This window comes from Fundulus heteroclitus, chromosome 12, assembly GCF_011125445.2.
Source record: "Fundulus heteroclitus isolate FHET01 chromosome 12, MU-UCD_Fhet_4.1, whole genome shotgun sequence".
NCBI classification, from domain to species: domain Eukaryota; kingdom Metazoa; phylum Chordata; class Actinopteri; order Cyprinodontiformes; family Fundulidae; genus Fundulus; species Fundulus heteroclitus.
Genome location: NC_046372.1, coordinates 22701436 through 22716270, shown reverse-complemented (window position 1 = coordinate 22716270; position 14835 = coordinate 22701436). Strand labels below are relative to the sequence as shown.

General features: G+C 45.3%; 2 protein-coding genes across 2 annotated transcripts in view; both read left to right on the top strand.

Moving 5' to 3' along the window:
• The window catches only part of znf608 (zinc finger protein 608), a 48827-nt gene extending 40726 nt beyond the window's left edge, over nucleotides 1-8101 (top strand). Inside the window, exon 4 of the mRNA XM_036144290.1 lies at nucleotides 4985-8101. Coding sequence (XP_036000183.1) covers nucleotides 4985-7445 — 2461 coding nt within the window. The 3' untranslated portion in view covers nucleotides 7446-8101. The remainder of the gene's footprint in view (nucleotides 1-4984) is intronic.
• Nucleotides 8102-8199: 98 nt separating this feature from the next.
• Nucleotides 8200-14835, top strand: part of LOC105921640 (centrosomal protein of 120 kDa) — a 50198-nt gene continuing 43562 nt past the window's right edge. Inside the window, exons 1-3 of the mRNA XM_036144288.1 lie at nucleotides 8200-8719; nucleotides 10588-10769; nucleotides 13514-13661. Coding sequence (XP_036000181.1) covers nucleotides 8413-8719; nucleotides 10588-10769; nucleotides 13514-13661 — 637 coding nt within the window. The 5' untranslated portion in view covers nucleotides 8200-8412. The remainder of the gene's footprint in view (nucleotides 8720-10587; nucleotides 10770-13513; nucleotides 13662-14835) is intronic.

Here is a 14835-nt window from a genome sequence, read left to right as displayed (position 1 = left end):
TGCATGAGTGCATCACATTAACGCTCCGTCGTTTGATACGTTCATGCACACAGGAAGATACTGCACAATAAATTTACCTCCTCAGTTACAGAACTGTTCAGTTTGCACGGAGGTCCAATCAGACATTCCCTGAGAAACTGAAGTGACTAAACAGACGTCAGCATGATGAGAGAGAGACAGTGTAAATAATTCTCATCGGCTCAGAACCTGTGGAACCAGCTGCATGTTTGTAATCATGTAACGGGCCATGAACTGGGCTGTTGGTTTAATGATTACCAGCAGGGGGCGATAGCTCTCCCAGCTTTGGGAAAGAAGCTGTTTGTAAGTCTGTTAGTTTTTGATTTAATGTCCCTGCATGGTTTCCCAGGTTGGCTGGGATCTGTGTGGAGATTTTTCTGGACTCGTGCTTGTCACCACCCGATCTGTACCATCAGCTCCTTCACGCACGCAGAATAACTTCCGGGTCGCCGTTTAATGCGATTTTTTTAGTTTAAAAAGGACTGGGGGAAAAAAAGTATTTCCATCCTTTCCCACAAAATGCTATGGTTCACAATATATTTTGTACAACAAATATAATGTATTAGAAAATTGTTTATTAAACTCGTTGAGTGAGCTGTAACATAATACTTACAATGAAATGCAACAAGAAATATCCCAGCCAAAATAAGACTTTTGCAAAAAGCAAGAAAAACAAAGTTCTTCTGTTTTCACATGCGCTAAAATGTCGACGGTACGGATCGTGTAGTGACAGTGCTGCATAAACCGTGTCCAGATCCGGTGGACGGCATCCCAGAATTCCCTGTTATGACCTCACGACGCGTGATAAATCCTTCCTGTCCTGCTTCAACCTTTAAGCTGCTACCTGAGGCCTGCAGGGTCTGAGGTGGAGCTCTGGGGTTTCTGCTCATTTCTCTGAGCTTCCCGCTCTGACGTTGGGCTGAACCTCCTGGACCTCCATTCTGCAGAGGCGTTCTCCTCCTGCAAAGACTCTTCCTCTCTGCAGGGCGGTGGACTTCAGATGCTGTGGAGACGAGCCGATAACCCAGCAGTCTTCTGTCCTCTGTACGCCACAGAGCAGCAAACTAAAGCAAACAGCTACTTCTGCTGCGGCGTCACCCTGATTACAATCAGCTAATCAACAGACGATTAGCCTCGCCTGGCTCACAAATTCAGACTTAAGCAGGACTCTTCTGGGTTTTTCACGCAATCGTTTTTCTTTGTCTTCATCTTTGTTTGGCGCATAACAGCAGGCGGAAATCTGTCGTCTATTTATTTCTAGGTTTTCTAAATGACTTTGGACATAAACGAACATAAATGGAGACAGAATGAACCGGGGAAACGGGTTCAAACTGTGTCAGCTCGGTTCATTTAGATCCAGCGTGTTTAAGGGGGGGGTAAAAACTCTTATTTTCTTTATTGCTGCAGGGATGATTAAAGGTCTAAGTTGTCTCGGAGGCTTTCCGCCGTTGTTGGACGATGAGCTTTAATAAAAACACTCTCGGCTCTGTGTCCAAAGCGTTTTTACAAACCGTGAGTGTTTCTCTCTGCTGCTGAGTGGGAAATGTGACGGCGCCTCGCTCGCTCTGCTGAAACCTTTCAATTATTGCTCCTGTATGTAAGTGATAGTTGTCATGGCAATTACAGCTTAATCTCCAAAAGTGGGGACTAAATTGCTTTTTTCATTTTGAACTCGTCTCTCAGCGGAGACTGACTGCGGTTTCATAATGTAATTCAATGGAATAAAGCCGATTTTTTTTTTCTTCTTGTTGATTCATTTTCTGAATTAAGTGAACAAAAAGATTAAATACAACCAGACCAACTTGGCATGGGAAACACGTTTCTGAAGCTCGGCCACGCTGTTAAATAAGGGCTCAAGAGCAGGAAACATCCTTGAAATGTCAAATAAATATGTTTTTTTTTTGTTTTTTGTCACATGCCATAGCAGCAGCTGTGTGAAAACCAATGGAAAACATCCCAGGAAATGGGAGATATCATCGTTTTGATACAGCGAGGATTAAAAAAAACAACTCAGAGGGGTTAAACACCATCCGGTCCTGTGATAAAGTGCCACGATTACTGCATTAAAGGGTCGTTATTGATGCAGAGCGGCGGCTGCACGCTCTCATCACGGCAGACAGCTTCTTGATATAAATAACAGCACGAATGTGAGTGTAGAGAAGCAGCGTTAAGATGCAACGCGCAGCAGTGAAAAGCATCAAAAGACTTCAAGGTAGAGGGAAACGCCACGCGAATACAAAACGACTCCGTGTCAAAAAGACGGAGATAACGCTGGATTTTACCGATTCTTTAATGTTATCAAATGAGAAACAGGCTTTGTACCGGGGGAGGGAAAAAAAAAACATGTTTGTGCATAATGTGTGGGTGAAGTGGTTCACTTTGAGTTTTAATCTGATCTTACTTGGTTAAAAAAACCTTTCAGGAACCGAATGAATGGGGAACGTACAGATCCCTTCATTATGTCTGAACCCGTCTGCTCGTCATTTTAAGATGCTCAGCCAAGCAGTTTGAATAAAATAATCAGTCCAACACTTTAATTTGAGATCATTTAGAAATGACCCGTTTTCTACAGATGTTTGGGAACACTTTATCACTCGGGTGTTTTCATTCAGCTGGAAAATTGCAGTAATTTGTTGGTGTTTCATGCATGAATATACATTCGCGTTATTTAAAATCACCATATTCAGTTGCACACTTCTTTAATTTCTTCCATCCTTTCATAATGGATGCCTGCTGATCCATGCAGGGTCACGGTGAGGCTGGTGGCTATCCCCAGTGGTCAGTGGGGGAGAGGACACCTGGACAGGCTCTGTCCATCACAGAGACACTCAGGACAAACAACCAGGCACTCACACCTGAGGTCAATTTAGAGCAGGGGTGTCCAACGCGTGGCCCGGGGGCCATTTCCGGCCCCTGGACTGATTTTGTGCGGCCCACAACTGCAATTCAACAATTATTAGACGCACAAGCACATCTGAGTAATGCCGATGGAGACTTTTTATTCTTATTTGAGGACAAAATGGTTATAAATAAGTTACATTTTCTTACAATTGAAATTGTTGGGTATAACACAAAGTATCTTTAATTTCATAGTAGAAATAGAACATTTGTTCAATGACTTTTACTCAAATGCAGACTTTAGTGCACCAAAACCGACTTTTAATTATTATTATTTTTAAATTGGCTAAATACAGGGACTGTTTTCAAAGAAAGACCGACTGAAGTTCTCTTCCTATTCCAGAGAATATACCAACAAAAATCGGGCAACCCTTTTAAAAATTTGTTTTTCTATTTCCATTTTTTGGCCCTCGGGTACTATTGATGTGACAATTTTGGCCCACGTGATAAAAAGTTTTGACAGCCTTGATTTAGAGAGATCATTTAACCTGGCTGTCATGTTTTTTGGACTATGGGAGGAAGCTGGAGTACCTGGAGAGAACCCAGGTAAGCACAGGGGAGAACATGCAGACTCCACGCAGAAAGACCCCAGGCTGGGATTCAAACCCAGAACCTTTTTGCTGCAAGGCAGCAATGTCACGAACTGTCCCTTTTTTAATTTCTGGAGTATGCAATTTGCAATACTCTTTCTTTTGTGGTAAATTTGCACTTCGCTGCTGGTACACCTGAATGTCCCCACCGTGAGACAATAAATCTTTCTATTCTTTCTCATATAGAAGATATTTGAGCTTAAAATCTGTAGTCATTGTTGCTGCATATGAAGAGCAGATCTGTGCCTATGAAGCTATTACAAGCCTTGAAAATAATAGCTTAACCTTTAGAGATTGTCATGCAAACTTCACATAGCCACAATTAACTTTGCAAAATACAATTAAGATTAAAGAAAGCCTAGAGGGACTATAGGTCATGGAAAATCTTTGCAGATGATGACTGCAGCATCATATAGTAAAGAAAACCCCTTGAAAATCTGTGCAACTTTAGAATCAGTATTCAGAAGAAAGTTGAGACTTTCAGCTGAAAGATTTTTTTTAACAAAAAACACTAGAGCCTGGAAAGTCCTTAAAAAAAGTCTTTAAAATGCACTGCTGGATCATGAACAATAGTGGTGTTATTCTTTATGGACACATCTGCCTGAGGTTCTGATGAAAGAAACTAGAGCTGGGTGATATGGACGCAATACAGTATATCAATATTTTTAGGCTGAATGCCGATATTTATCGCAATATGTTTTTCCTTTTCATAAATTAACTATAAAAAGGCATATATCAAACGTTAGGGGGCCGGCCACAATATCAAGGCGCCTCAGGAGGATTTAGCTACTGAGCTTGTCAGTTTTCTGACAGACTTAGATATATAGACACACATGTTCATAACAGAACTTTATTGCTAAGGGAATCAATGTTTTTTTTTTTTTTTTTTTTACAATATTACTCTATAAAGAATGATCCTGTCCCACTGACTATTGTGAACATAAAGCTCCACAGCGACATCTGGCCCAAAATGCAGAGACGCCAAAGAATATAACCTAACATAGACCGTTGTGATATAAACTATATAGCCTCATCTTATATCCCTTTAAAAAAATCTTGATATTTTTAAAATCTCGATATATTCCTAACAGAGCCCACATCAGTCACACGTTAAAAGCTTTTCACCATGGTGAACCAGGACCAGACTCTGACATCCTGATCTTCCTAAGGTCATTGTCCTCTTTACGTGTTGTATGTACAATGATAGTAGAATAAGTTTAGTATAATTAATTTTAAACATTGTTCTTTAATAAATTCTGTTGGGCTTTTGGGAGAAGAACTGGTTTGTGGTCATTTATGTGTGCATTGATAGATGCAGTGTAAAAAAAAAGTGAATTATACCTGCACTATGTGTCCAAAACTTAATGAATCTCCCCAATCTTTGCCTCAGAACCTACACAGGGCGAGTCCTGCTGAATCCCATCAGATTAGGATTATTAAAACAGACGATCTAAACGTTTTCCTCTCTGTTTCTCCAGGTTTTGCGAGTCTCCTTGCAGTGATCCTGAATTCCCTGGTGGCCGGGGACGAGGGAAACGGATGAGAATGGCCATGTCTGAGCGGTCCTGCATGGAGCCGTCACATGCCACCAAAGTCAGGGGACTTTCCCACCACAGGAGCCGTGGAGGCGGTGTGGCGGGATCCATCCACAGCAAGGGAAGGAGGGCTAGCCTGAACCTCATCAACAGCAACGGCAGAGCGCCTCCTTCCTTCTTCACTGTGGATGACGTCAAATCCCCCAACATGACCTCCTCGATCCCCGCCGGCAAGCGGAAGAACAAACCACCAGCCGACTTGGACCTCAGTCACGTTTCCTCGGATGACATCAAAAATGGGAACGGGAAGCGGATTCGAGCGAAATCCCGGAGCGCCCCGTCGACGCCGCTGGGCAAATCCGACCCGTCCTTCATGGATCCGGGAGGCGGATGCGCTTCCTCTCCTCCCCCGCCCATCCTCATCGACTGCCCGCATCCAAACTGCACTAAACGCTACAAGCACATCAACGGCCTGCGCTACCACCAGACACACGCACACCTGGAGGCGGAGGAGCAGAGGAAGCCCGAGCTGGGTCCCCCGAAGGACGGAGAGAGCGAGGATCGACTATCAGACTGCGAGGACAACATCAGCAACGTGACGTACGAGCCCCCGGAGAACAGCACAAACGCCCACAGCTCCACCAAGAAGCCTGCTCCTCTCTACAAGGTGACCACGGTGGGGTCTCCCAAGAACAGACGTTTGCTCCTCAGCGCCGACCACAGCCCCACGGCCAACTCCAAAACCAGAAGAACCTCGCTGCTGAAAGACGGGCTCATCGACGACCTCAGCAACCTGCCCATCATCTCCAACATGACGGTGGTGCTGGAGAACTGCATGGTCCCGGACAGAAGCTCCTCTGTGGAGATGCCCAAACTGGAGGCAGAAGGGCTGATTGATAAAAAGGGAGGGGTGTCCGATAAAGGCAAGAAGGCCAACGGCAAGGTGGAAAAGCTATCCAAGTCCAGGACCAACCGTCCAATCGCTCCAGCTCCTGCGCCACCGAAGCTGATCGCCATACCCAACACGACGTACCCAACCAGCACAGCCGATGTCGCACCCCCACAGCAGCCGTCCCCGGTGGCTGCCGTAGGCCTCACCAGTAAAAACCTCTCCCTAAAACCCATTAAACCAAAGCTTAGCATCGTAGTGGAGCCAAACCTTGTTAAAGCCACAATGGTCGCTTGCAAAGAGACTAGGAAAAAAGAAAAACGGAAGCTAAAGGACAAACATAACAAAGAACCAGCAAACAGGACTTCCAACGGCGACAGTAGTGTCCTCAAAGGGGAAGAGGCTGGAATTGGACCTAAAGGTGGGGTTAAGGAGATATCGGGAAGCCTTCTGAAGGAGCACCTTAGCAAACAGGACGTAATGAACGGACTCACGGAGAGCCAGGAGAGCAGGATGGCCAGCATCCGAGCAGAGGCCGATAAGGTCTACACGTTCACAGACAACGCCCCCAGCCCGTCCATCGGCGGTTCGTCGAGACTTGACTCGAGTCTGGCGGCAGATGGCGGCAGCAAGAACGACAGCCCCGCCTACTCCGACATCTCAGACGCCGGGGACGACGGGGGCTCCTCAGAGTGCCGCTCAGACGGGCTCAGACCTAAGTCGAGCTCCTCGTCTTCCTCCGAGGTGAGCTCCAGCAGCAACCACGCCAACCCGGGTAAAACCCCTCCCACCGCCCTGAAGGAGCCCCAGTCCCCGTACTACCACGGCTACGACCCCTACTACCTGCAGGGCTACATGCAGCCGGAGAGGCAGAGCGGCGGGCCCGTGGCCTTCCACAAAAACTCCCCCCACGACGGCAAAGGCAAAGACAGGAAAGAGGAGGTGAAAGACGACGTCAAGATCTCCTCCCATGAGTTCTCGGACCCTAAGAAAGGCGACGGGCCACCTCAGTCTCAGCTGCAGCTCGCCATGAGTCAGACCCAGACGGCTTTGGCTCAGTCCCTGTACTACGGCCAGTACTCCAGAGGACTCTACATGGACCAGAAACTCCTACTGGCCTCCAAGTGCTGCGACCAGACCCTCACCGCCAAGCAAAGGGGACAGGGGTTAAGGGACGGCGAGGATGTTAAACATGTGGTGGGGGTGTCAGCCAGTGGAGCCGTGCTAGGTAAAGGTCCAGACGGTGCTAAAGGCTGCTGTGCCAAACCGGTGCTTTCCTATGTGGAGATGAGTGAAAGGGGAGAAAGGGGGCAGAGTCTGGGCGTGAAGGTGGTGCACAGTGGTATGGTGGACCAGCACCAGGTGTCAATGAAAGACTGCGATGACATCAAGTCACCCTCCTCCTCCTCTTCCTCCTCCTCCTCCTCCTCTTCATCCCTCCACAATCCAAACAGTCAGACAGATCTGGACTCAAATGTTTCATTTTCCAGTGTAAGTTTCTCCCTCTGTTTATAACCCGCCGCCGCCGCTGATGGTGTTGTTGGTGTGCTTTACCGACTGCTGTTGAGTGTCACAAAGAGATTAACCTCACATTGTGTACAAATAGGTGCTAACATCAAGGACCAACGTGGCTTCTGTGCTGCCATAGCTCCACTCTGACATGCTACTTCCGTTCTGTCAAATGTTTTTTTTTTTTTTTTACGTTTAGAGTCAAATTTATTGGAGGAAATGTGGTTTTTTGTCCAACGTTAGCTGCAAAGGAACAAAAAAGCTTGTACAGTTGTTGTTGTTTTTTTTTTTTTTTCCACCAGCGTCATCCCTCTAACCCGAGTACAATGAAAGCCGTGTTGGAGAGGTTGTTCTTTTTTTCCTCCAAATTGCTCTAAACTCTGCACTCGATCGTGTGTGAGACGCCACTCTCCTCCTCACATCTCACCGCTGAATGGCCGCCTGCTGTTGAAACGTCGTCATCCTTCATCAACATCCCATCCAGAGCCGGTGATAGATGGTCTGTCTATGGCTCTGTTCACCCAACCACAGTGTTTCCTCTATAGTCGTGCAGCAGCGGTGGGCCACTGCTCAGAGAAATTGTCCTCATCTATAACAAAAAAAAAAAAAAAAAAGCACAGACGAATGTCATAAATTATCCTTCGCTTCCCCTTAAAAAAAAAGCACTAAAGAGACAATTTGCTGACGTTTAAATAGAACGGCGTCTTGCAGCACCGAGACGTGGACTGACGTCGAACTGACCCGAAATATGGCTCCCACCCACCACTGTTAACGAAGGATTATAGGGGAAACACTGAACCAGCACCAACTCTTGTCCCCATCAATCTAGTCCCCAGACGGCCCCGCCTGGGCGCACCGCCTCGCGCACAGCAAATATTCAGAGCTACAGAGTCAGCACGGGGAGAATGTCGAGGAGGGGGAAGCGGGCATTGGGAAAGAGTGGGGAGCTACCGTGGAGCCGGCTGGGGCCCAGATGACCTCAGGTGGTGTTGGCGTAGACGCTAAAAAGTCCCGAGCTCACGGGCTCCAGGATTTCCCACCTGCCATTGGCACGGAGGATGCGGACCGGCACGAGGGGCTGGAAGACCAGGAGCGGGAGCCAATGGGAGGGCTGTCCGAGGAGTCCCAGAGCGCTAGGGCGGCAGTGTCTCCTCCCATGACCCCCCAGCAGCCCTACGTCCAGTACCAGCACTCCTCCTTTTCTCCCTACCTGGCCATGTGCGAGGGCAGCGGGGGCTCCTACAGGGGAGTGTCCCCAACCCTGGTCCACAATTACCCAGGTAAGACCGAAGTGAGAAACAGCTTAGCATTTAGAGGGAGACAACAGGTGGAGCACTTACACGTCAGTTTCTTCCACACATTAAAATAAATACAAAATGAAGCCAATGGGGGGGGGGGGAGAAAATGCCTGCGTTGAATCTACTGACCAGTGGGAGGCAAATAATACTGAAAGGTTTCCAATCATTGAGTCTTTAAGAAATAACAGATATCATGACTGTTAGAGCAGTTCATTATGTTCCGCATATATTTATAACTTTTTCAGCCTACTTCCTGCTGCCTAGCAGGTAACGCTAAATAAGTTAGCCTTTGAAAATGCCTTGACACCCTTCTAGAAGTCTTTGTCCTCCTACGTTGACGGGTTGGTCGTCGCTCTGCATCTGACTTGGAGTGAGCATAGGCAGTGGCGGTTCTAGACCAAATTTACCAGGGGGGCCAAGGTGGGGCCAGTGTTTTTTTCACAGGGGCACAAAAAAAAAATAAAAAAAAAAATAAAATGGCAATATTTAATTGTGTAATAATATTAAGTGAGCCACTTTTGGCTCTGGAACTGCAGGTTTCTGACCCCTGATCTAGCAGTTGAAAACTTTTCCCCGAGATCAATACAGCTAAAGCTAAACGTGAAACATTTTAAGTTTTAGATTCTTTTTAGAGTAAAACTGTATAGGTAAAAAATAGTAATATTTTTCAAAGTGACCAATCAGTTATGGTTTCTTTGCCATTGCAAATAATTATGAGAAGTGTATTTAATATCATGTCTTTAGTACAGGGGCCATAACAGGGGCCAGGACTATTTCTACAGGGGCATGGGCCCCTGTTGGCCCCTGTCTAGAACCGCCCCTGAGCATAGGAGGAAGGGCCTCCATGTCCTTAAAACCAGCAGCGCTACAACTGCAGGTTGCTCAGTGTGAGCCGCTAGAGCTGACAAAGACTTCTGGATCAGTGTCGAAGCGTTTTCAAAGGCTAACTTATTCAAACCGTCTTTAAAAAATTAGCGAATGTCCAGACAGGTTGGCTGTTTAACTTGTTACCAGCTCAGACAACCAGAACTTTACCTGAAGGTGTGCTCAGACTGGACCAGACTGCCAAAAATAATAACATGGGTCTGAAGACGATGGGCAAGAGTTTGTTTTATAGCGAATCATCTGCGACAACTTCCTCTAGAACTTCACAATAAGAGCCTTAAGCTAAAAACCTCAAATCAATTTCAAGAATTAATGGTAGTAATGATAAAAAGCATTTTGGCTGAGGTTATATTGATAACCTGGATGAATATGGTAGTGATAATTATTACTATTACATCCCTGTCATGTAGACGGAATGCTTCTATTTAACCGCAGTATTGTTGATTTTAAACTTTTAAATAATTTACTGACTGAACCCACGACTGATCCGCTTTTAGCTTCGCCATCCTTCGTGTCGGACAACAAATTCGCTCCGAGAAATAAAAAATGGCCTTGCTTAGCAGCTCCTCTGTAAATACTGTGACCTAATTGTCCTAAAAACATAACGGAGAACAGAGAAAACATGATAATAACAGAATATAAAGATATCTGTGCAGCTCATGGAGAGACTACGCTCAACCATTCTGCTCTCCTAGAGACTTCAAGTACACAACATGGATTTAAGGGCTAAAAAAAGTGGATTTTGCAGGATATGTCCTTTTTTAAAGTTAAGTTTAAAGTTAAGTTTGCCTTGTAATTAATCACATTTTCCTCTTACCCACAAAGAACCCTGTGCCTTCACAATAAAATAGAACTTTTAGTACCAAGGCATCCGTAGCAGCGACAAAGGGAGAATCATTCTGTGCAGAACTGTTCTTTACTTTCTCCACATTTCTCTGTGTCTGCATCCTTAACATGTTCTTCAGGGTTCCACTACCCTCTGTACGGAAAGACGGCGGGCCGGGAGGAGTCGGAGGTGATTCCGCCCAGCAGGGGAGAAACGGCGAGCGGGAAGCTGATCGGAGAGTCATCTTCATCGTCCTCCTCCTCCTCCTCCGTGGAGCTGCTGCAGCAGCCGAGCCGTCACTTCCACGGAAAATCCCCCGCGGTGAGGAACGGGCCCCACGGCCGCATTCAGTGCAGCTCACTGCGTCCCGCCGCTGATGTTTGTTTTTCCTCACATTCAATCTGACTGCTGCTAAAAAAACAAGAACAAAGGGATTAAAAGAAAAGGATTAAAAACAAGACGGGCACAACAGGAAGCAAATGTTTAATCTGCTCTTGAAAAAGTCTGTTCTAACTTCAGGCAATTACTCTGACCTTTATTTTTCTGCATAAACACCACGCAACACTAAATATATTAAATGTATCCTGGTTAATGTCAAACATGAACACTCCTTCCATACAAAGCCTGCGGTTATGTCCAGGGCAGCTCAGGTCAAGTTATAAGACATCTGAGCACGTTTAATTCTAAGGTTTAAGGATTAATTAAGTTCAAAGAATTTCTCTGGTTCTTATCAGGTTTTCAGATCAAAATGCAGCAGCAGCAACTGTAGTGAAATACATCCTTTGTACTTCTACGAGAATATGACGTAGCAGCACTGCTGCTGTGTCATATTCAATAAATAAGGATATTTTTGAAACATTCATTTATTTCAGTGACTTTATCACCAGGTGAAACACATTATACTGATTAATTACACACAGACTGATGATCTAAAGCCTTTATTTCTGTTAAAAATGATTTTCTGCTTGCATCTGATGAAAACATGCCAGTTAAGATTATAAATGAAAAATTACAGCGTTTTTATTGTTATTGTTGCCGCTCTGGAGCGTGCCGTGTGTGTTAACAAGACGGAAAGACATCAGCAATGACCTCAGAGCAGCAACCGTTGCTGCCCATCAACCTGAGAAGGTTCATCAGGTCGTCTCCAAACTTTCTGAACCATCATTCTCCAAGATTATTCCCAGGAGGAGAACATCTCAGCAGCGTCCAAACTTCCAGGATGGACGACCAGCAGGTTCAGCCCAACGTCAGAGCGGGAAGCTCAGAGAAATTACCAGAAACCCAAGAGCTCCACCTCAGACTCTACAGGCCTCAGTCAGCAGGTTAAAGGTCAATTAGAAAAGTAGAAAAGGAAAGCCTCTTCTCTCTAAAAACAAAATAGCAGCAGTATTAAAGGCTAATATATATATATTAAATGTGGAGTGTATATATGTGCTCCACATGGACAGAGACATCCGTTCCGGGCCATGGCTGCCAAACAAGACGTTCTCTCTGGCCAGAACATTTCATCCTTCACCAGAACCCAAGTACGGACTTTCTGGAAGCCTTCAAATATGTCCCCTGCTGCAGCACACCCACTTCTTTTTATGCTTTTTGGAAAAACGCACAACAAAACAATTTCTGCCCAGAAAACGTGTTGAGAAAAAGCTGCAAGAGCAAAATGATGTTTTTTTCTGTTGTCGCAACCATAGAGAAAAAAACAAAGGTCTGTTCTAGCGGATCACACGTTGTGGCTTCTAGGCTTGAAAAGTTGCATCTGGCTCGACTTTTTATTCAATGCCCTCTGGACAGATGACACCAAAGTAGACAAATGCAGGAAAATCAGGAAATGAAGATTTATGAAAGCATCTTGGGCAAGGTGCCATCTTGGAGGAGGGACAGAGCAGACGTCTTGAGGAAGCTTAGTCCTTCAGTGAATCCAGCAAGATGCTGCAGATCGTCTCAAACGCCAATCTTCCAGGGCCGGTATCCTGCGACTTGTAGGTGTGTCCCTTGCCCTGCACACCTGAATCCAAAGGCTGCACCCCCCCCTATACTCTGCTAATGAGCTCATGTTGGAGTCAGGTGTGAGGAAGCAGAGACGGATCTAAACGCTGACTGGAGTTAGTGTGATGTGTTCTGCCATCATCTGCTGGGTCGCAGCACCAGAGCCGAGGACTTTAGGAAGGCCAACATGCTGATAACGAAGGCTGGACCACCCTGAGCGTCCCTCTTCATCAGACTGTCAACAGGAGAGCGTCTTCAGTCAGAGGCATCTTCAGCGCTGCTGTAAGACAGACCTCCAGATCACAACAGCTTTTCAGTTCCCTTTGGGGTTATTAAAGTATTTTTAAATCGATTTGAAGACAGGGAAATATCTCCTGTTCCATTAACTTGAGGCTGGGCTGATGTGTGAGGATCAGCTGATGTCATTTCCTGACTTAAATACTGAAATGCATTTAGTTATTCTTTACCTTGATACACATGAACTCTAAAAACTAAACACACTGCAGGTTAAGTACATGTTGCAGCAATTGCGCCACCAGGACAAGGGACGGGGGGCCGTGGCCACCCCTGCCCCCCCTCCCACTGGCCAGTGTAAATTGAAGTAGCATCAATTAGCATTTCATGCACAGCCAGCAAAGGAGCTGCTCTTCTTGTTTTGTTTTTCAATAAATGAATAAATGTGCACCTTATTCCTAATATAATTACACAATAAAAAGCAATTGTGGCTCAGCTCAGAATGTTAACTGCACTGTTATTGGTCTACGCACATTAGATAATTAGTAACATTAAAAATCAACCAATAAACCAAAAAGATGTTAGTAGGCGTTTACTTGAGTCTTTAAGATAGTTGTCTATAGCAGCTTTACTACAACAGTAGAATAAAATGCTGAAATTATGGCTTTTAGTTTCAGTGCCACCCCAAGAGTTTAAGAGGCCCATCTGCCCTCCTTATGAAACATTTCTGGAGGCGCCGCTGTGTTGCAGCTCTGTGAGCTTTCCATGTGACCCGATGGACTTTGTGCTGAAGCAGCAGTTTGCAAACTCAGAACGAGTCGCGTGTTTGTCTGTTTTCTGCGCAGCCTGGCGATAAGGGATCGCCCGATGGAGAACGAGACGTGGAACGGGAGAGGAACCACGTGTCGTTTGCTCGACACCTCCACACGCACCATCACACACACCTGGGTATGAGCTACAACCTGATGTCCGGACAGTTCGATATCTACCAAGGTACGGAGATCCGCCAGAATCTGATCCCCCGTTTTAAAGGATGCCTAGTTGCTTTGAAGCGTTCATGTTTTCAAGTGGGGCACAAAAACTCAAAACCTATCAGCAGCAACAGTTTTTTTTTTTTTGTGATGCATACAACCTCACTTTGATCAGTTTTAAATGAAACAGATAAATTAGCATAAACCAACACTCTACAAATGCCATTTTATATAAGCTAAATGTAATAAAATTTTTATACATAAAATTATAAATAAAGCTCACTCATAATATTCATTTACTGAACAGAAAAGATTCACATCCATCCTTTAATGATCCTGCAAGGCCGACCATCACTAGATTAATATTTGCTTTTTGTTTCCATTTTCCTATGTTTTATTTTGTTTAAATGTTCCCACATTTTAATTCCAACTGTTTTTTTACTTTCCAATGTTTTAATCATGTAAAGCACTTTGAATTGTCCTTGTACTGAAATGTGATCTACAGATAAATCTGCCTAGATGGTCCCACACTTTCCAGCAGAACGTAAACGTCACATGTGCATATCCAGTGTTCTGATTGGTCGATCCGATCTTGGGGCCGTAGTATTTGTGTGTAACTCATTTAGAAATTTTCCGTCAGAATTGGTGAGAAGTTTTGTTTTACTGCCCAAATTAAGCCTTAGAATCTCTAAATGTTCTGCAGTAAAAACAAACCAGGTTGCAAAACTTTATGCACGCTGTGCTTTCCCTGCAACCTGCCAGCCACATTGATGATGTGTAGCACGCAGGTTCTGCACATCATCAATCTGGGTCCATTTCAATCCGTTATCGGAAAGGAGGGACGTTCAGCAGAACTCTCTGAGCTGATTGGGTGAAGCAACGCCTAGAGCCCGCCTACCAAAGGTTGGTTTTAGCCAATCACAGTATCAAAACTGTAAAATGTGATTAAAACAAACAGATGTGAGAGCAGCCGCTACGTCTGAATCCTCCTGCCTGCTATGTTTATTTTGGTTTCGCTGTCGGCTCTAAGCTCTTGCTTTCATGTCCCGCCTTAAATCTGAATACTGCAACGTGATTGGCCCGAACCGTTTTTGGTTCGGACACAAACAGCTGAGGCCGGAAACGATGCGAGATTGATTCTCGTGTGTTTGTGAACAGACAAATACCACCAGCAGGCAAGGTTACTTTCTGGAACT